This window comes from Lynx canadensis, chromosome A1 (assembly GCF_007474595.2).
Source record: "Lynx canadensis isolate LIC74 chromosome A1, mLynCan4.pri.v2, whole genome shotgun sequence".
Taxonomy (NCBI): domain Eukaryota; kingdom Metazoa; phylum Chordata; class Mammalia; order Carnivora; family Felidae; genus Lynx; species Lynx canadensis.
In genome coordinates, this window is record NC_044303.2 from 126,820,032 (window position 1) to 126,840,880 (window position 20,849).

The 20,849-nt window shown below is 38.6% G+C and overlaps 1 protein-coding gene across 2 annotated transcripts in view; it reads left to right on the forward strand.

Annotated features, from left to right (window-relative positions):
- RAB3C (RAB3C, member RAS oncogene family) overlaps positions 1-20,849 on the forward strand; it is a 297,846-nt gene that overhangs the window by 128,327 nt on the left and 148,670 nt on the right. For both annotated transcript variants that reach the window (XM_030321390.1, XM_030321383.1), the window contains exon 3: positions 1,986-2,104. In XM_030321390.1, the coding sequence (XP_030177250.1) occupies positions 1,986-2,104 (119 nt within the window). The remainder of the gene's footprint in view (positions 1-1,985; positions 2,105-20,849) is intronic.

Genomic DNA, 20,849 nt, shown 5'->3' on the forward strand with positions numbered 1-20,849 from the left:
TGTATGTCTACATTTTCATATTTACGTAATATTAAGCAAAGTAAAATAAAACATTCACGTAACTTCCAGGGAACTTCTATTATGGAGGCATGCACCTATGTGGCATTATTATGCTTGGGATTCAACTCTTTTTAAAGATTAATTAGCTATTTATGTGCCTATATATAAATAATTTTTAAATTAGATTAACATTTTTCTTAATGATTTCTAATACTACTTAACATATTAAAGATAGTAACTTTTGGTCTTCTGGTACTATGAAAATATATTTCCCACTTTATTTGATTATGTATCATTTTAATTTGATTTATACCTTTTTTTATATTCAAGGAATTGTCAAATTTTCATGCAGTAAAGTCTGTACTTAGCTTTTTGTTTTCAGCCAATGGTGATACGTTCTGAAAGATCTTTTCCACAGATTTTGCTCTATTTTTGCTATTTTAGGTACCATAATTTGTTTTCATCCTATCTTTGGAACTATATTTCCCTAATACCATCTCATAAACATCTCCCTGGTCCTTGTTCTTGGTTTCATGAAAAGTCACATGCTTGGCTAATTCTCAACTTCTTCATATCCCCATGTTCTCCCGGAATCACTTGCTGATTTCCTTAGCCTTTTTTGATCACCCTTCTCTGAAATGGCAGGGGCCAAATAAAATATACCACACAGACTAGGAGAAAATTGTAAGCAGAGTCATGTTTCTTAGGGTTAGTCTATGGTGGGGTGTAAGCATCTAAACAGGAGAATACCTGTGGGTGAGGAATAGCATTTCCAACATGAGCCCATCCCAGTAGTGACACTCAGATGTTTGTTTCATTTTGATCACAAAGGATCCTATTCTTGTGTCATCCAACACATCAGCTTTCCCTACAAGGGATATTAGGGCGACCTGGGTTATACTCCATGTGCAATGGAGACATTCCTGGGAGAAGAAGAGAAAGACGATCCAGACTGAAGTCAGAAGGAAGATAACATTTCTTTCCAAAGTGCTCAGCACCTAGAGTACTAGGAAAGAGAAATCAGAGCCCGATCTCCCGGGAAGGCAGTGAAGGAGAAAACCAGGGAGCATGGTGTCATAAGCGATAGCCTAGATCCTGTGAAGACAAAGGGGCAAGAAACAGTTGAATTGAGGAATAATTTCTTGAGCTACACTAAACTATACATGACATATACAGGTGACTTCACTGATGTATCTGCCTGATTCCCAGGTTTCACCATAGCATGCCATCTCTTCTGCAGGCCCTGAACCCCTGTATTTGTAAGCTGCTACCTCCCTTCTTGGGCTAGCCTTGACTCCCCAGCCATCAAAAACAACAGCCAGTACTTGGCATCTGTTGACCACTATTCGTATGCCAGGTTTTGTGTGAAGCACTTCACGTATACTGTTTCACATGATCCTAACAAACATGCTAGACTTTAGAGAGGTTAAGTGGCTTGTCCACATTCCCCTAGTCGTGTAACAGGAAGACAGAAACCCCAAATCTCTTGACTCAAACATCCACAGGAAGCATATATTTTTATTCTCATTTTACAGTTGAATAAGCTGAGATTAAACTGTATGCTTTTAAAAGCAGGGAATTTTCATGAAATTATTTTTCCCCCACAGTGGCCTCTGCTTAGATTATAAACACATAATGATGGAGCTAATGAACTCTTCTGGTTTTAAACTATACAAAAAGCTACAGGGTTCTGATATGTATAATCTTTCTTTTTCTTTTATTTTCTATAGTGATCTTCTGTTTAATAGAGTGAACATATGTAGAAGGGGTATTTTGAGCTAGATCTCTACCAAAAAAATAATTTTTCATAATATTGTAGAGCAGCTATCTGGAAATCATTAGGGAAAACAAGACTAAAAAGATATATAGTTATACATTGCAAGCACAATTTAGACTCTCTATTATGACTGTTTTTGGAATAATTAATCACTTCCTAAAACATTTATTGCCTTATTTTTTGAGAGATCATTATTGTTATTTTTTAGGACACAGCAGGCCAGGAAAGATACAGAACTATCACCACAGCCTATTATCGTGGAGCCATGGGCTTTATTTTGATGTATGACATCACAAATGAAGAATCCTTCAATGCGGTACAGGATTGGTAAGTAGGAGCAAATACTCCCATCATTAATCATAATGGTGTTTTCATTCAACTTTCTCTTCTTCCTCAAAGCACTGACCACACTGCAATGTAATATGTGTACTTATTGTATACTGTGATCTCCCTCATGCTTCATAAAGCAGACATGTACTAGCTATGCTAAGAGCTGTTGTTTAGGGATTGAGAAGAAGTCATTTTGGTGATTTTTCTACATTTTGTACCTTCCAGTGCTTTGCATCCTGTCATGCCTAGTTCCATGGAGACTTTTGATTTTTTTTTAATATAAATAATGAATGGTTTGGAAGTTTACTGGTCTAATATAGGGATTAGGAAACTGAGAACCATAGGTCAAATCTGGCGCAATGCTTGTTTTGTAAATAGTTTTATTAAACATAGCCATGCTCATTTTCTTATTGCCTGTGATGGCTTTCACACTGCAACAGCAGAGTTAATTAAGTTGTTGTAACAGAAACCATATGACCCACAAAGCCTGAAACCTTTTCTCTCCGGCTGTTGATAGCAAAAGCTTGCTGACCCCTTGTCTAGATTTGTTAAATAGTTTTCCGTTTTTCTTCAAGTTGAAAAGTTTTGAAGGACTGAGATAAATGCAGAGATAAAACCAAAGCATGTTCTGACCCATGGCTACACCATCTCTATGAAAACCCCTCTGTCCGTGGTGAGTATGCTTTGCAGTGGAGAGCGTGTGCCCTTGGGTGCAGCTTCCTTCAGCTTCTTCTACCAGCACCTTGGGAGGAGACATGGAAGAGCTGATGGTCACGGTCATGGATTCAAGCAGCAGGTCTGAGCAGAGTTGCTTTCTTGTGGAAAGAACCAGAGTCTCGCTAGAGCTTTGTGTGGTATTGGGAGGAAAATGGAGCTCCCGCTGCTGGTACCAGGACTGAACAGATACCATATTTTAACTGAAAATATGGCTTGTCTTTTGCAAGGAAGCATTAGCTGTACAAAAGTGAAATAAACTGGGGCACCTGGGTTGAGCATCCGACTCTTGATTTCAGCTCAGTTTGTGATCCCAGGGTCATGGGATTGTCCCCCATGTTGGGCTCTGTGCTAGTGTGGCGACTGCTTGGGTCTCTCTCTCTGTCTCTCTCTCTCTCTCTCTCTCTCTCTCTCTCTCTCTCTGTCCCTCTATCTCCCCCCACTCCCGCCTCTGCCCTTCTCCCCTGCTTGAGTGTGCACTCTCTCTATCTCAGAAATATTTTCTTTAAAAGTGAAATAAACTATATTTTTTTCTGTTTTACATGATAGTATAATCCAAAGTGATTTTTTTTTAATTTTTTAAATGTTTTTATTTAGAACATTTATTTAGAGACAGAGAGAGACAGAGCATGAGTGGGGAAGGGACAGAGAGAGGGAGACACAGAATCTGAAGCAGGCTCCAGGCTCTGAGCTGTCAGCACGGAGCCCGACACAGGGCTCGAACCCACAGACTGTGAGATCATGACCTGAGTCAAAGTTGGACGCCCAACTGACTGAGCCACCCAGGCACCCAAAAGTGATTTTTTTTTACATGTGTATTAGCTCAATGAATGTTGGATGCTATTAAAATCTTTAACTTACTTTAGATTATTTCTTTTACATTTTAATTTTCATCCGAGAAAACGCCGACATCTTTTCTATTTACACACATAAACACACACACAATGCAAGAAATGATATGTTTACAATAGCATCGCAAAAAGGAAATATATAGCTATAAACTGAAAAGGGAAAGTTTGGGATTATATGAAAAAGTAATAGGCACATAAAAGAAGGCCTAAGTACTCTTCTTTTTAGTAGACTGAATATTGTAAAAATGCCAGTTTTTCTCAAATTAATTCTTAAATTAAAGACAATCCCAATTAAATACCAGTAGGTTCGGTACAGAATGTAAGGAAATAGAGAGTCCAAACATGACACAAATCTATATGGGGATTTAGTTTATGATGAAAGTACCATTTCAAATCAGTGACAGAAAGGCTGGTTCAATTAAGAGTGTGGTGATATCTAGTTAATTGTCACGCACAGCTCCAGCACACATACTGCTGTGCAAAATGGTCATTTTAACTTTGATTATTTCCTCCAGGAAATCTTGAGACCCAGTAGTCCCAGGCAGGAAGCGTTCCTGAATCACGTTTCAAACTTCAGGATCCCAAATGCTGTTTGCACCCTCAAGAATTGAGTTCATTAAAACCAAATGGCAATAAGGCCGGGAGCCCAAGCGCTCTATACTCCTGACTCTAGTATCAGAAATGATGTAGAGAAGTTCAGTGTCCATACACCCTATTCCACACCTTCCCCCACTTACTCCAGTCAACCCAGCTTTTCCCCCACCAAGGCTTCCTCACCTTTCAACAGACTACCTGCGCTACATCAGTCTTCCTCTTCCTCAAACTCCTTATTTGACTCTTAACTCACTCTTCGTTTTTGAAGCTCTGTTTCCTTTTTTGGGGGTGGGGGAGGGGAGGAGTATTTTCCAGATTCTTCTTGTCTCACTCTAGGACTGCTTCCCATTCTACTTCCAAGATTTCCCTCACTCAGCCAAGGGTAAGTGTACTCCCATGGTTTGTTCAGTTGGGCTCATTTTTAGTTTCCTTGCCTATCTTATCCACTCACACACATCATTTATCACTTACACCAGATGGCTCCCAAGTTTACATTTCTGGCTCCAGTCTATCTTTTAAGCTGCTGTGTTGCATTTCCAGGTGCCCAAAATATTTCTTCACCTGGATATCCTGCTGGTGCCTCAGAATCAATGATCTCTGCCTGAAATTGCTCACCTGCCTGACATCATTATTTCTTCTCATTGAGACCACAACACTCTGTCACCCATGGTCCACCCTGAATCCAGTTCTAACTTGCAACCATCCTAATCTGGAACTTGATCTTGAATATTAATTTTTCCTGAATATCTTTTGATTCTGCTTCTGCCTTTCCATTCCTTCTGTGACCATCATTGCTTCTTCTAATTTTTTTTTTCCCTCTACCCTCATAGTAGCCTTTCTAACTGATCTTTCTCCCTTTAGATTTCTTCCTGTCCCAAGCTATCCTATCCCACTGCTGCTATCAGAGTCTTCCAAAGAAATAGGATCCTAAAGATCACTGGAAGACCCTGCCCAAAATTCTTGACTTACCATCACCTACTTAATTAATTAAAGTTTCTTCAGCCTGACTTTCAGACACACCACATTTATGGATCCGCTGTGTCTTTATAGTCTCTTCTCACTATCCTAGAGTCCAACTGATCTATTCACTGTTTCTACAACACATCCTAAACTTTCCAACCTTTGTCGGTTTTTCCTTTGATGTCACACGTGCTTTGCATACCTTTTTCACAGCCTACTGCCTCTACACCATGTAGGTCTGTCAAAACCCATGTCCATCCATAAGCCAATCCTTACTTACTCATTTTTATTCATCCACAATTGTATGATCATTATTATTAGAATTTTCTTATCCATTCAACAAATATTCATTGAGTACCTACTCTTTTGACAATCTGCCAGACATTTTATTTATGCCATCATTTACTATCCCAGTTAATGGATAGTAAATTCAGATCCCCCGGTTCTCTGATATAGAAGTCTGAGCACTGTTTTTGATTTATTTTACACGTCACAGCTCATTGACCACCAAGTCCAATATTTTGACTTTCTGCATGCCTCTCAAATCTATTCTTATCTTATGTCCCTATTGCTACTGTCTTCATCTAGACTGTCATTAGCTCTCATCTACTTTAGGAACCTTCTATCTTGTGTTTTTACCATTAGGTCCTACTCACCCCACATTCTATATCATATGGCCATCAGACCTAGTGAACTTTAACATGTCTTAAAAATAAAATCTGTAGTAATGTTTTATTACCTATCATAGTGCTCCCTAGAGCCCATCTGAATTACTGTGAACCTTTGACAACATGAAGAAGCCCAGGGCCCACTCTGGACATACTAAACCACATCTTCAGTGATAAATATATATTTATTTGGCTATATATATATATTTAATTTTTTTAACGTTTATTTATTTTTGAGACAGAGAGAGACAGAGCATGAACGGGGGAGGGTCAGAGAGAGGGAGACACAGAATCTGAAACAGGCTCCAGGCTCTGAGCTGTCTGCACAGAGCCCGACGCGGGGCTCGAACTCACGGACCGCGAGATCATGACCTGAGCCGAAGTCGGCCGCTTAACCGACTGAGCCACCCAGGCAGCTATATATATTTTTGAAAGCTTCATGAATGATCCTGAAGCCCCTTTCTGATTAAGGCCACTCATTCAAAATGAAATCCCAACATGGTAAACAGTGTAGCCTCCATTTATCTATTTCACTAAAATCATCTCCTGCCACTCTCCTCCTTTGGCTTTTATTTCAATCAGAAAACTTTTCTCAATTCCTCTGCTTGGAATACCTTCTTTGTTATTTTTCCAACTCATTCACCTTTTAAGACCAGCTCAAATGTCAACTCTTCTATGAAGCTTTTGAAGATACTGCTCCCCCCTTTCCTATCCACCCATTTTCCAAGCCCAAGGGACAGTACTACTCACACCCTTATCTCTGCATCCACACCATCCTAATATTTTCTACAGATCACATAAGGAACCTAGCAGGCTCTTGTTATTTGATTATGTTTTTTCTTCTGTATTAAACTGTGAATTCATTAATCTTTCTTTCTCTAGTACTGAATACAGTATAATCTTATAAATTTTTTTCTGAATTTTTATTGTAGTGAAATATACATGGCAAAATTTACAACCCTAACCATTTTTTAAGTGTAAAGTTAGTGGTAATAAATACATTCTTAGTGTTGTCACAACCATCACTACCATACATCTCCAAAACCATTCATCTTGCAAAACTGAAACTCTATACCCTTTAAATAATAACTTCCTATTCTTTTCTCTCCTCAGCCTCTGGCAACTACTGTTGCCAGAATTTGACTTTTCTAAGTACCTCATATAGGTAGAGTCATAGTAATCTATTACTGTACAATAGTACAATTTATATTTTGAATGGATAATCCAAAGAACTATAGAGAAGCAAGCATTTTCTTTGTTAATATCCCAAAAGAAGATAAAAAATTATTTCAGACTGCCATAGTCTGCAATTAATGGTTCTATTCGTCCTCTCCCCCCAAAAAGGTTTAATATTGTTACGTATATTGCTGCTATGGAACTATTTATAGTCAACTTTTTATCATTCTGAAGTATCTACTTGTCTTAAGTGCTTAATAGATTATAAATTATTTGCAGAGAGATACTATCTTATTTGTTTGTGTCCCCTATTTAACATAGTTAACATCACAAAATAGGTATTTTAAAAAGTATTCTTCATTGAAAAATTGACCCATCAAAAACCTTGGAAAATGTTTAAGGAATAGAAACAGAATTGTATAGTAAGGGGAAAAAAAAAAAGCCTGTGTAGGAAAAAAAATCCACTTCAGCATTTCAAGCTTTCTTTGCATATAGGCCATGACTAAGCAACAATGGGAAAAGGAGGGAGCTTAGTAATATTCAGTGGTGACTTTCTACAATAGGAAATAAAGTATTCTCAAAAAAAAAAAAAAAGCAAGCACAAAAGAACATATTCTCTAAATTACTGGTCTCCAAGTGCTTATCTTATGGGTGCAAAAACAAACAAACAAACAAAACCCAAAAACCAGAAAACATTTATACCAAAAAATAAGAAATTAAATGAAAGTTATTTGCAGCTGAAGTTTCTAATACTTTCTCATAACAAAATGCTCTTCAGTTGCACCAAAAGGAAAAAAAAACAATAGTTGTTTGCTGTGATCTCAGTAAAATTCTTAAACCAACTATAGGGAAATTTAGATTAAGTGTTACATTTTTTTATAATTTCATTACACACAAATTCTAATCTGTTAAAAAGGTAGGTATAGAGATTTAGAGAAAATAGCAATAAGTTAGCAGGTCATGTTGAGGAAATGGCAGCGATCTCTTTTTTGAAAACATATTAGACTATGCTTTCAATTTTCCAGTGGAGTTTTATTAGAGGAATTAAATAATTCCTTTTTAACTTGGCCAAATTCCAAAGTTCTACAAAATTAATATAAAACAAAACTCACTGTGAGCTTATGTATAAGTTTATATAGAGTGTACAAATATTCAAAAAGACTGTGAGGAAGGACACATAAAAGACATATACAGTATGGTTAATGAAACAGAGTTAGTCACACTCAAGAATCAGGAGAGGATAATTGTTTTAGCCCTCATTCCCTGGAATTAGGGTGGAAAAAGCTTTCATGTTAATATTTTCTTGCAAAGTATACAGTCTCAGGGCAGCCAGAGAGAGGAGTCCAAGTTCCACATACATGGATGAATCATTTTAGTAGAAGAGGGAAGCTTTGGTGTGGGAGGCAAGAGACTGTGGTATTGGCCACAGGTGAGCTGCTCTGGGTTATGCCTTTCTTGTATTGATAACACAGGCGATCGTCCAACAGAGCTCTTGCAGAAGTGTTTAGCAAGAGCAATGACACAAGTGGCCAAGAGTCACCTCAAACAGGTGAAGCAAGATCTGAAAGAGCACATAAAAGGTGTCTGACAGAGAATTTACAAAGCTTATGGAAATCACAAAGATAAAATTGTTACTATATTTAAGATGAAATTTCGTTCTGAAATTCCTGGAAATCAAGGTGAAAATCAAAGCTGGGGGGAAAAAAAGTAAACACAGTGTGTTATATAGCTCTCATTATAGGGAGGTGGGGAATACCATACTAATCCCCCAGGACAAAGAAAATTTTCTTTGAAATAAATTCTGATGGAAATGTATTTTATATGGAGGCACATTGGATTTATGTCAACAATGGCTTTTTACAACTGGTACTAAAAAGACCTCACAAAACTCCTTTTTTATAGTGCCCTCAAAACACAGAAGGCAAACATTAGAGCATATCAGTGAAGGCCCTCTGAGAAGCTAGGCAAATACTACAATCTGAACACATAGATTTCTTGGAGTCTCTAACAATCCAAGAATTGAATGGTAACCTCTCAGATGAATACTTGGATTCTATGCTATCTAGACTGTCTTCCCTAAATATCATTTTTCTATCTTATACCTTAGGTAGAAGAGAGTGTGAGGTTATGCACTCTGAAGAGGGCCTCAGATAATTATAGTGCATCCAATATTTTGGATTACAGATACTGACCTTTTATTATTAAGTGTTAACAAGTCTTTCTAGTTTTTGGACTTCTTTTGGTCTCTTGAACTTCTCATACCTCTGGGGTTCTCTTCCTCTGGGCCTTTGAACATGCTCTGCTTTCTATAAGAAATCACATCCTTCCAATCACCATGCAGATCAAGCCAATTTCCTCTCATCCTTCAAATTTCATCTTGTTCATAATTTTCTCTCATGTTTTCTCAAATACCAGATTCTTTTAGCTGCTTCTGCAGTATACTTTCAAAACACTATCACATGTGTGTCTTATAATATATTCTAAGTGTTTATTTAGTTCTCTGTTTTCCTGCTGAATTCCATGTTCCTTAAAGACAAGTACTTTGCTTGTCTTCTTTACCTTTTCATCCCAGGGCCTACCCCAGGGCCTGGCACTGAGTGGCTGGTTAAGAAATACTTATTGAATGAGTGAGTGAAACCTGCATGGAAAATGTACACCTCGTGGGGCTATCTGAATTAATTGGAGGGGCACCTGGGTGGCTCAGTCGGTTAAGCATCCAACTTCGGCTCAGGTCATGATCTCATGGTCCATGAGTTCAAGCCCCGCGTCGGGCTCTGTGCTGACAGCTCGGAGCCTGGAGCCTGCTTTGGATTCTGTGTCTCCCTCTCTCTCTCTGCCCCTCCCCTGTTCATCTCTGTCTCTGTCTCAAAAATAAATAAACATTAAAAAAAATTGAATTGATTGGAGTATTTTGTAAAAAGATGTGATAAAGTAAGGTGGCTGTAAACAACCCTATTGGGAACTGCAGTGAGGCTTGCAATGGTTCTTTGGATTTGTCCACATGGTGAAAATATGTCTAAATCATGGTCAGTAAGTAGACTAACTGACCAGATCCCCATTTGCTTAAACTTGCAGTTTGTTAGGGAGAACACTGTGTGCAATTGCAAAGTCAAGGGTAGGAATTTAGTGGCTCCATTATTGTAAAAAAAAAAAAAAAATGGAGCTTACCTCTTTTTATTAAAAAAGTTTTTATAAATATTTAAATAAATAAATTTATATTATATTTATATTTATATAATAAATATATACATTTGAATTTAAATATTTAAATAAATATTTTAAAAATATTTATTTTTTAAATAATTTATTAGAGAAACAGGTACCAAATAGATTCAAATAGTTCTAGAAACCCAAAATCACCACTGCAAATTTCACTGCCTTTGAAATGTTTCTCAGGTGAGTGAGTGGTGGCCCCCAAGTTCCCTGGGTCTCAGTTGGAGCATGACCCTGGGTGTATGGAATTTGGATCTCTTGTCCTGGCTCTTCCTAAACGTCCAGCAGCTAAGACTCAAATATCTATGCCAACTGCAGTGCCTTTCAATTGACTTAAAATCTTCTCATTCCTGACTTTAAATGCATTTCTGTTCTAAGTATGGCATGGCCACAGGCTGCTGTATTTCCTGTAGGAGAATGTCACTGGCTTATCTCCTCCAACTTTATTTATTTACATTCAGCTTTTTATGACACAATGAGGAACTCTAAATATAATTTTTTTTAAGGCAGGAAATCTGGTGAGCAGATTGATATTTTTTAAAAAACCACCAGAGTGAGGATAAAAGTCTAACACCGTCTTCCCACCAGTTTTAAATAATTCATTTCTATGACGTTCAGGGTACCATTGCAGATGTGCCAGAACCAGAATGAAATTTCACCTTCAAATATTCTCTTCCTCTGCAATTTTCCTTGTTTTTTTTTTAATCCAAAAATATATAATGGTCTTAAACGAAGGTGCTATCATATTAAATATGAATTTTAGCTTGATAGTAACAGCAAAGATAAGCCTTTGTTCAGGGCTTCTTAATCCTGTTCAAGGGTCCTATCAAGTATAGAATCAGTTCTGTCACAGCTCAAAGGGGGCAGTTTTGGGATCAGAGCACAGACATCTGAGCCCAAGTCTCCCCACCACTGCACAGTGGGCATCAAGGAGTCGTTCCTCTCCCTGGATCTTACTGGCTCAGTCTCTCAGTGCTGCTCTGAACCAGCCTTAAAACATTTTTCTTGTATGGATAACCCAACTCAAGCTCAAGTTTACATTTAGAGAATAGATAGCTCCTAATCCACAGCTCCTTCCAAAAACAAACAAACAACAAACAAACAAAAATACTGAAATAAACAGTCTATTCTCTCAACTGTCTCTTCCATCTCCTGTTTGGTTTATCAGGCCAAAAACATTGGGGTTAATCTTAACTCTTTATTTTCTGACAGCCGACACCCAGTGCTTCAAAAACTGCTGTTATATCTTGGCTCTAATTTCAAAATACTGTCTACTCTTGTTGTCCAAGGTTGTTATGCTCTATGAAATCACCAAAAATGTTCATTTAGCGACTACTGAATTGTTGCTGCCTAGGAAAAGTGCAGGGTTAGGTTGCTGTGAGCCTCAGGCCACATTTTTGCCTGCTGGTCCCTACACACTTGGTTTTAGGTATGTTTCCACTTAAAGACACTTTTTTACTTAATATGTATTCTTGATTCATGAGCTTTGAACTCATGGCCAACATCAACAAAGTCATACCTGAATGGAGCTTATCTGATGCATGTATTCCTGCACAGGCATGTACAAGCCCCTTGGTACTTACAAACACCAGCTAGCCCTTCAGTTTTATGCTTGGAGCTCACTTAAAACAGCAAAATCACCAATAAAAAGCACAAAATGTGAAAAGTACGGTGCTAAATATATTGTGAAAAAGCATTATTTACTGGAGAAGACCGAAACAAGGCAAAGCATGGCCTTTTACAATCTCTGCTGGGAATATGTGGGAATCAGACCACTCAGATTTTTCATCACTTTGCCTATGTCTGCAAGTGTCTGTGAAAGCGCCATGAGTATTTATTTTGGGATTACAAATACATTTCAGTAAGTAGGCAAATTTGCAAATACAGAATCCAAATTTGCAAATACAGAATCCATGAATAATGAGAACCAACTGTATACCCAGAATCCCCCTACCCCACCATTTCCGCTGTGTGTTCGCATGCTAGGGCTGCCATAGCCAGGTCCACGGACTGGTTAGCTAAATAACAGAAATTTATTGTCTCACAGTTCAGGGTCTCTAAGTCCCAGATCAGAGTATTGGGAGGTCTTATACTGGTGCTGTGAGAGTGAGTATTGTGAGAGTGAATCTGTTCCGGACCCTTCTCCTAGTTTCTAGTAGCCTCAGGCATACTATAATTGTAGATGGCCATCTGCTCCCTGTGTTTTCATATCATCTCTCCTTTGTATGTGTCTCCCTCTGTGCCCAAAGTTATCCTTTCTATAAAGATACAGTAATATTGGATCAAGTCCCACCTTAATGACCTCATCTCAACTTGATCATCTGCAAACTCCTCATTCTAAACATGGCCACATTCACAGGTTCTTAGGATTAGAACTTCATCACTTTTGGAGGGATACAATCCAAGCCATAACACATTGACACCACGTTGTTTATGCCACCATCCTCTCCTCTCTGGATTGTCGCTATAGCCTAACTGGTCACCCTTCTTCTGCCACTGTCCCAGCCCCCAGAATCTTCCCAGAACATAGAGGGAGCTTTACAAACTGTAAATCAGATCATGTCACTCTTCCCATCTCTCCTGGATTAAAGCCAAAGCCATTATAGAGCCTATGATATCCGGTGCAACTGACTTACCACCTCTCTGACCTCTTGCAGCCTGGTCTAGCCACAACAGCCTCCTTGCTATGCCTAGAAGAAGCCAGACATTATTCTTCCCCGGAGCATTTGCTCCTGCTTTTCTTACTGCCTGGCAGTCTCTTTCCCAGATATCCTTCTGGTTCTCCCCTCACCTCCTTTGGCTTCACTATAATATCACCTTCTCAGCAAGGCCTTTTCCTCCCCCACTCTATATCATATTGCAACCCTTTTTTATTTTATAACCTACTTATTTATCATGTCCGTCTCCCCAGCAAGAATGCAAATTCCAAAGAACAGCAATCTCTGTCCTTTTTATGCATTATTATGTCATGTGTCTAGAACAGTCTCTGGCACATGCTAGGTATTCAGGTGATATTTGTTGAGTGAATGAATGCGTGCATAACAGAAAGACAAGTATATAGGACTAGGTCTTATTCATTTTCTGTCTTTGTAGTGCAGCACAGTCCCAGGCACTTATCAGTTATGTGTCCAACAGAAAACTGATGACAAGGGTCAGAATAGTAACAGACAGTTAAGATGAAAATAAATCAATACTTTCAATTCGAATCTAGTTAAGGAGGTAATGCCTATTTTACCAAAATTTTTTCTTTATTATAAAATTCCCCCAGCTTTTCAGTAATATGGAGAGGATATATGTGAGTAGAATTAATAAAGAGAAATTAAAAGTTTTAGTATGTATGTTGGGCAAAGTGGCTTGAAGTTAATTTGTTAGTTTCTGTAATACATTCTAACCCTATGATGGTTTGGTTTTGGTGTGTTTCTTTGTTTGTTTGTATCTCTCTTTTTGGAGGGGAGAACTTATTTGGGGAGTGAGTTAGCACAACAAATGCGTAGCACATCTTTCAGGACACCTAAAAAGAATGAGAAATGTCATCTAACCCGATGGGAAATATTTGCTCATCAGTTCAAACTTTTTCTTACTGTTTCTGTTTCCAATTAACCACTGTCTGCCTCTGGGTTTTCTTGCTTCTTTGTTGGTTTTTTCCACTCACTCATTTGCTGCACTTGGTCCTGGCTTGTCTCAATGAATTCCCCAGGCTGGCAACTGAGATAAAACTTAGCTGCATGAAGAATACAGACACGCTACAAAATGTAAAGCTTTGAATTAAAGATCTTCATTAAGATCTTTCATTTGACTCAATATCTCTCCAGACCTATAAGGCAAATATGGGCTCCTCGTCTGGTCAAAAAGAATCTTTTTTTTTTTTTTTTTCCTGGTGACCTAGGAAATGAGAAAAGTCTTGAAGACTGGAGCCTAGCCCGTATGACTTTGTGCTTTGATACCCACCTAACCTCAACTGTACTCAGAGGTGGTAATTACTATTCTGTAAATATTAATGCTAACCTAAAGGCTAGAAGCTAAATTCTAGTTGCTGCAGCCTTACCCCAGTCAGCCTATATAGGGAATATAAAGATTAAATAAAAGACTTGGGCTCTTGGATAAAAGGTACTATATAAACATGATTGCTATTTGTTCTGCTTCTCTTGCACTTTGAAAATATACTTCCTGGCAGCTACTTTTGTGCAGTTTTGTGTGACTCTACTTATTACAAATGCCAGTATTTTCTCATAGGATTTTCTTGGTTTCCACCTATTTTAATAAACCTTCTTTTCTTTGAAATTAGTTGCCTGCCTTTGGGGAATAGATAGGTCTTGAAGGACAATAATTATACCTGTCACGTATCACCTGAGGGAAGGCGATTGTGGTAAGAGCCTATTTTCCAGGTGTAGATGTTCATCTTGGTGTCTGGGTGGTATTGCTGATTATTATTTTTTAAAAACAAGTCTGTGGGACTGTTGGTGATTGGATTTAGAAAACAGATTTCTAGGCTTTAAAAAGGAACAGTTATTGGGATGCCTGGGTGGCTCAGTCGGTTAAGCGTCCACCTTCAGCTCAGGTCACGATCTCATGGACCGTGAGTTCGAGCCCCACGTCCGGCTCTGGGCTGATGGCTCAGAGCCTGGAGCCTGCTTCTGGTTTTGTGTCTCCCTCTCTCTCTGCCCCTCCCCCGTTCATGCTCTGTCTCTCTCTGTCTCAAAAATAAATAAACGTTAAAAAAAATTAAAAAAAATAAAATAAAAAGGAACAGTTATACCTGTGGCTTTCTTGAACTTTACTAGTGTTTTCAGGTCTGTCATGAATATGGCCTCCAAATCTGCTTTCTAATCTCAGTGAATATGTTTAGTATTTCCTGATACCTATTACTTATCCTCATTTTCTAATTTCCCAATGAGCAAATACACGTGCACTCAGCATTGTGAAATGAATGGAAAGGCCAAGTCTTCTATGTCTAAACTGATATAACTCCAGCCTAATCTGTACTTATTTCTAAATAGTTGACATTGTTTGCCTAGTGTAGGACTCCTTACTCTAGTGGGAGGGTTCTGGAGCCTCATTTGCTTATTTACCATTGGGCCAGGCTTGGTCATTTATCTTTGCAACTCAGTTCATTAATATAATTATCTTAATTATCGGTTGTAAACCAACCTCCTACATACCCACTCCTTGAAAACAAAAAAAGGAAGGAAGGAAAGAAGGAAGGAAGGAAAGAGGGAAGGAAGAGGAAAAGAAAGAAAGCGAAAGGAAGGAAGAAAGAGGGAGAAAAGACATAAAGAAATATTCTAGGAAACTATTCAGAAAATTAGAAAAATAACACAATATTAATCATGGGAGGATTATATTTTATCACCAGAAGTTGGGTCATGGTGTATAATGTCTGATTCCATGAAATTTAGGCAGAGCCCATACTAAGTGTTGTCAATACCTTTCCTTTTCTGTACTATCAATTTCCAAAGCAAGAGCAAGAATCATGGTGTAACTAAAAGGACGTATAAACAGCCCAACCACATATCACAGCCTTCATGCCATCAATCTCATATTCTTTGCTTATATAATAACCCTTAGGATGGTTCTCACTTAAAGTCTGTTATATCCTATAACCTAATTTTAATTTAAAATATGAAATGAATTTGGCTGTTTCTACAGTTTTCCTTCCCATAGCATATTGAAAGCAACAGAAGGCAGATGAGAGGAGAAATGTCAAAAGGCCAAGGTGGTTCCTAAGTGGTTTCCAGGCTTTTTTTTTTTTTTTTTCTTAACAAAATACTCACAGCAATTAAAAGTTTTTGAGTAGTCAGCCTGACATATGTCTACCCAGAGTTAGCCAGACTCAAGATTAAGGGCATAGTCCTCCACAAAATTGGCCTCACTTCAGTTTGGGGGTCCCCAGGGCTATTCTGAGCAGCTGGCTACAAATTCAGGGTTTCCCATGACTACTGTTAGGTTTGAGGAGTCACTAAAATGACTCATGAGTCAGGAAAGAGATATTTTAGAGCACTACTTAAAATTAGAGCACTACTGTGGAAGACCACTTCTTGGAAAACTGCCCTGAGCAGCCTCACCAAGGAACCCTGCAGGGCTGACTAACCTGGGCACACCGTCACCAGATGGTCTCTCCGGGCCCTCCCACGATTCTTATTTGCATCTCACTTTCCCTTTGGCATCCTTTTTTTTTTCTCTTGCCCTCATTGGCTTTCCAAATTTTGCTGTATCCAAATCAGTTTCATTCCCACTGAAGATAAGGCCAACATGACCGGATTTTGTGGAAATAGCCCTCATCAGAATGCCCATGTCAAAATGTCAAAGCATTCTTTTTATGAGCAAATAGAACAACAAATATTTTTACCTCCTACTCCATCCCTAACCCCATTTTTTATCAAACCCCTTCTCTCAACCTCACACCTTTGCTGAATTCCACTGGACTTGATCCTAAACATGACATTTTTGATAGATTTGTTACCTGCCATTCAAAGAGTTAAGTATAGTAAAAAGTAGCTGTGCCCACTCCACAACCCAGCACTTCCTAATTGCATATCAAATATTTAAGGAATATGAAAAAAATCAGTGCTCTCCCATAATTGAGATTATTTCCTTTCTGTTTTTGATACACTGTGAACTTTGAATATGTATATGACTATGGTAATTTATGCAAATCTTTGCCTTCAGAGTTTATATTCTGGAGATGAGTCCTTTCTGAATTGCTGGCACACAGAATTTTATATCCTATGACCTTATCATATATATTGAAAAGTACCAAAGGGGACTTAATTTATGTAGCTTGATAAAACAGCTTATTTTAAGAGAAATTTCCTTAAGCCAGGAGGAAAAGTTGCCTTTTTTTCTTTTCTTTTCCTTTTTTTTTTTTAATTCCCTCAATTTAAAACCAACAGAGACAGGGATCTGGGGAGGAAACGAGAAAGGTAGTAAGAAGGGGCAGGATTATTGGTTAAGTCTCCATTTTCAGAAGGGCAAGATGTGCCAAGCTGAGGACTCAGGCTGGTGAGGAGAGCTGTGAGAGCTTCACAGACCCTTAATGAAAGCCCCTTGCCTCAAAGTTAGACAAATTCAACAAACCAAAATACTGTATAACCTTGGAATTTTCACAGTGCTTAAAGTTCCTCGGGCTTACTTGACTATATTTAAAAGAGGTAAAGGATTCCTAACTTACAAGATGGCTGTGAGGAGTAGAGGAGAATATCTAATGTACCTGGCATCTTGTAGACACTAAGGGACTTTATGTTGCCCTCAATCTGTATCAAACAGTAGTTTCCGGTCCAGATTGCACACTAGAATCACTTGGACATCTTTTCAAGGTATATTGTCCTATGCAGTAATTCAATCAGAATCTCGGCCATTGTTACCCCAGCCTCAGGATTTTTTAAAAAAGTCTCCCCAAGGGATTGGAGTATGAAGTTACATTGAAAGATGAGAGCTTTTCCCAAGACAATTGTTTCGTCACATATTATTGGAATTGGACACACATGTATTAATAATAACATTCTGGGGAAATACATAAATGTATCTTATATAACTTCTTAACCCTTGTGTTTTTAAATTTTGCAGAATGATTTTAAAAATTTTTTAATGTTTATTTTTGAAAGAGAGGGAGAGCATGCACGCACGTAAGTGAGGGAGAGGCAGAGAAAGAGGGAGACACAGAATCTGAAGCAGGTTCCAGCCTTGTCAGCACAGAGCACGAGCCAGGCCTTGAACTCGTAAACCATGGCATCATGACCTGAGCTGAAGTTAACGCTTAACCCACTGAGCCACTGAGGCACCCTTTGCAGAATCATTTTTAATGCCCCTACCTCTAAAACCAATCCATTAAAAATGACAACTCTATCCCACATATTTCCAGTTTAGGCTAGATCTTAATGCTACATTGTTTGCTAGGCTTTTTTTTTTTTTTTTTTTTTTTTTTTTTTTCCTCAGAAATTCTGTGATTCAGGTCGAAGCACAGCACTGAGTCTAAATATGGATCTGTAATTCAAACCAAAGAAGGATTCAGACCACAAGTCCTGGTCCTCTGAGGACCTACAGCTGAGCCAGCTGTGTTCTGAGGGAGGGGCTCTTTCTAGAGTTCCTCCCAGTGTGAGAAACATAAGCTTGAACTCATGGGTCGAATCAAGGAGTTTCCCCTGGAAGGGGTCAAGAGATGCAGTGACAAGTAGTAAGCACTTCCTATCTAAGATTTATCATCAGTGCAGCTGCTGCAAAGGTGCCCAGGAGTCACTGACTGTTTCATTAGTGGCCGAAGGACAGGAATGGAAAGGACTTCAGTAGGCCTGTGGTAAACACTTCATCAAATGTGTGTTAGTCACATGTGTTTTAGCAGCCCTGTGTGGCATTTCTGGTGAACTCAGTCTGGGAGCAGCAGCAGCACCTGGTTGCTGATTTGGCATGAGGTGACAAGTACATATTTTCTCTTTTCAGGTTTTCATCTTTCTCTTTGATGAGATGATTACTCAGAGAAGAGGTGAGGCCAGACTCTGAACTTCTAAGCAAGCCGAACAGGGATACAGTCAGGCTTGTGGCTTTCTAAACACTATGTATATATAATATATGTAAATATATATCAATATTATATATAATATTTATTTTTGAGAAAGAGCATGACCAGTTGGAGAGGCAGAGGAAGAGAGAGAGAGAGAGGAGAGAGAGAGAAGAGAAGAGAAGAGAAGAGAAGAGAGAGGAGAGGAGAGAGAGAGAGAGAGAGAGAGAGAGAATCCCAAGCAGGCTCCAGGCTCTGTATGGAGCTTGATACAGGGCTTGATCTCATGACCATGAGATCATGACCTGAACCAAAATCAAGAGTCAGACACTTAACCAACTGAGCCACCCAGACACCTGTGAACATTATATATATATATATATATATATATATATATATATATATATATATATACATTTAAAAACTTAGATATGAAGCCCACAGTATGCTGAATATAGCATACAAGATTCATTGCAAGCAATGAGGATTGTTTTTTGTTTGTTTCTCTTTTGTTTGCAATTAGGGGTTTTTGAATGGCAGTCACTTCAATGCCTCACAAACTTTGGAGTCTTTCAGGGGAAATAAGACATGTAGCTAGTTCTCTGGTCACCAGGCCACTATTATGGAATCAACCTTAACCCTAGAGTTGACTTCTCGGCCAGTCTCTCAGCTCTTGCCTTCCCTTTGTGCTCTCTAAGTGGCCAGGGTGTTTATGCTAGACACCCTACGATTTCCAAAGGCCCCATTCTGCCAGGTCTGCTCTTCCAAACCTAGATGAGGTGTAATAACCGCGTGTACCTATCTTCACTCCAGCCACACCAGACCACGGATCATTACTCAAATGTGCGGTGCCCTTGCTACTTCTACTGTTCCATCAGAATCAGGGTCTCTACTGTACATCTCTAGAGTCCTGTTCTTCCTCCAAAAGTCAACTCACATACATCCTACTCCTCGATAATGCAGATAATGTCTTAACTGAGGCCAGCCAGGAATTAGGTGTTTGTTAAATGTTGGTTATCTTTCCTTCCTCCAGACTTTTTGGTCCAGAATCAGTTACTTCCCAGGGGCTTCCCCTGCAATGCCTTTTATATATTTTATAAGCACTTATTTCATCCTGCCTTGTGTTATCATTATTTACCTCTTCGTTTACACTACTGTGCTATAAAGTCCTTGAGTTTTGAGAATGAATTAGGTCTATCTGTCTATTACCCAAGGATGTCTCAAAGAACCTTATACTTAGTAGACATTCAACCGATATACAATTGATGAATGAATGAATGAATGGGAAAACGAATGCCCATCCTTCGCTTACATAACTCCCTCTTCTACAGGGTTTTCTCCCTCCCTAAACAAATTTTGTTAGCTAATTTCTTTCATACTTTCCAGGGACTAATCAGATTAAAACAATTCACAGAATATGTAAGTTGATAATTGATTTGCTAGGGTAGATGGGAACATTTGCACTTGACACGGAGAATTTTATATTTCCAAATTGGCCTCCAATTTATAAAGGATTTATGATGAATATAGATAGGGGAGCCTTTTTCTTACCCTCTGAGGCTAAGAAAACAAACAAAACACAACCTCTCATTCTCCAGCAAGTTGCTTTGCTTCCTGTAAAGAGTCTGTCAGGGGATAAACACATGGAGCCAGAATCATTTTGTGGCATTTTCAGGCTGCTTACCGCCCACCCTTTCTCATCACCTTTGCAAAGAGCTCAGCTATATGTGGGACTTACGGAAAACAGAGACATGACAAAGGACAGATGGGTTATATGCTGAATATTTTAACTGGGTATCAGGAAGCAGCCAACTTTCTGAGAGCTAGTGATTGCGCATATATGCACATACACGAAGCTGTCCTTAAGACATTTCAAAAGAACTCCGTCTTGTAGCCTGAGCTTAACATTAAGGACTTTGATTTATGACTTCTCATTAGCAGCCACTACACATCATTGTGATTCAGTACCATCTTGCATAATAATTAACTCATCCATACGGTACGTGTTTGACAGCTAGAATGGAAAGCAATATTTGTTTCACGCCACTTCTGCAGCTGCAGAGGGAATTCACACA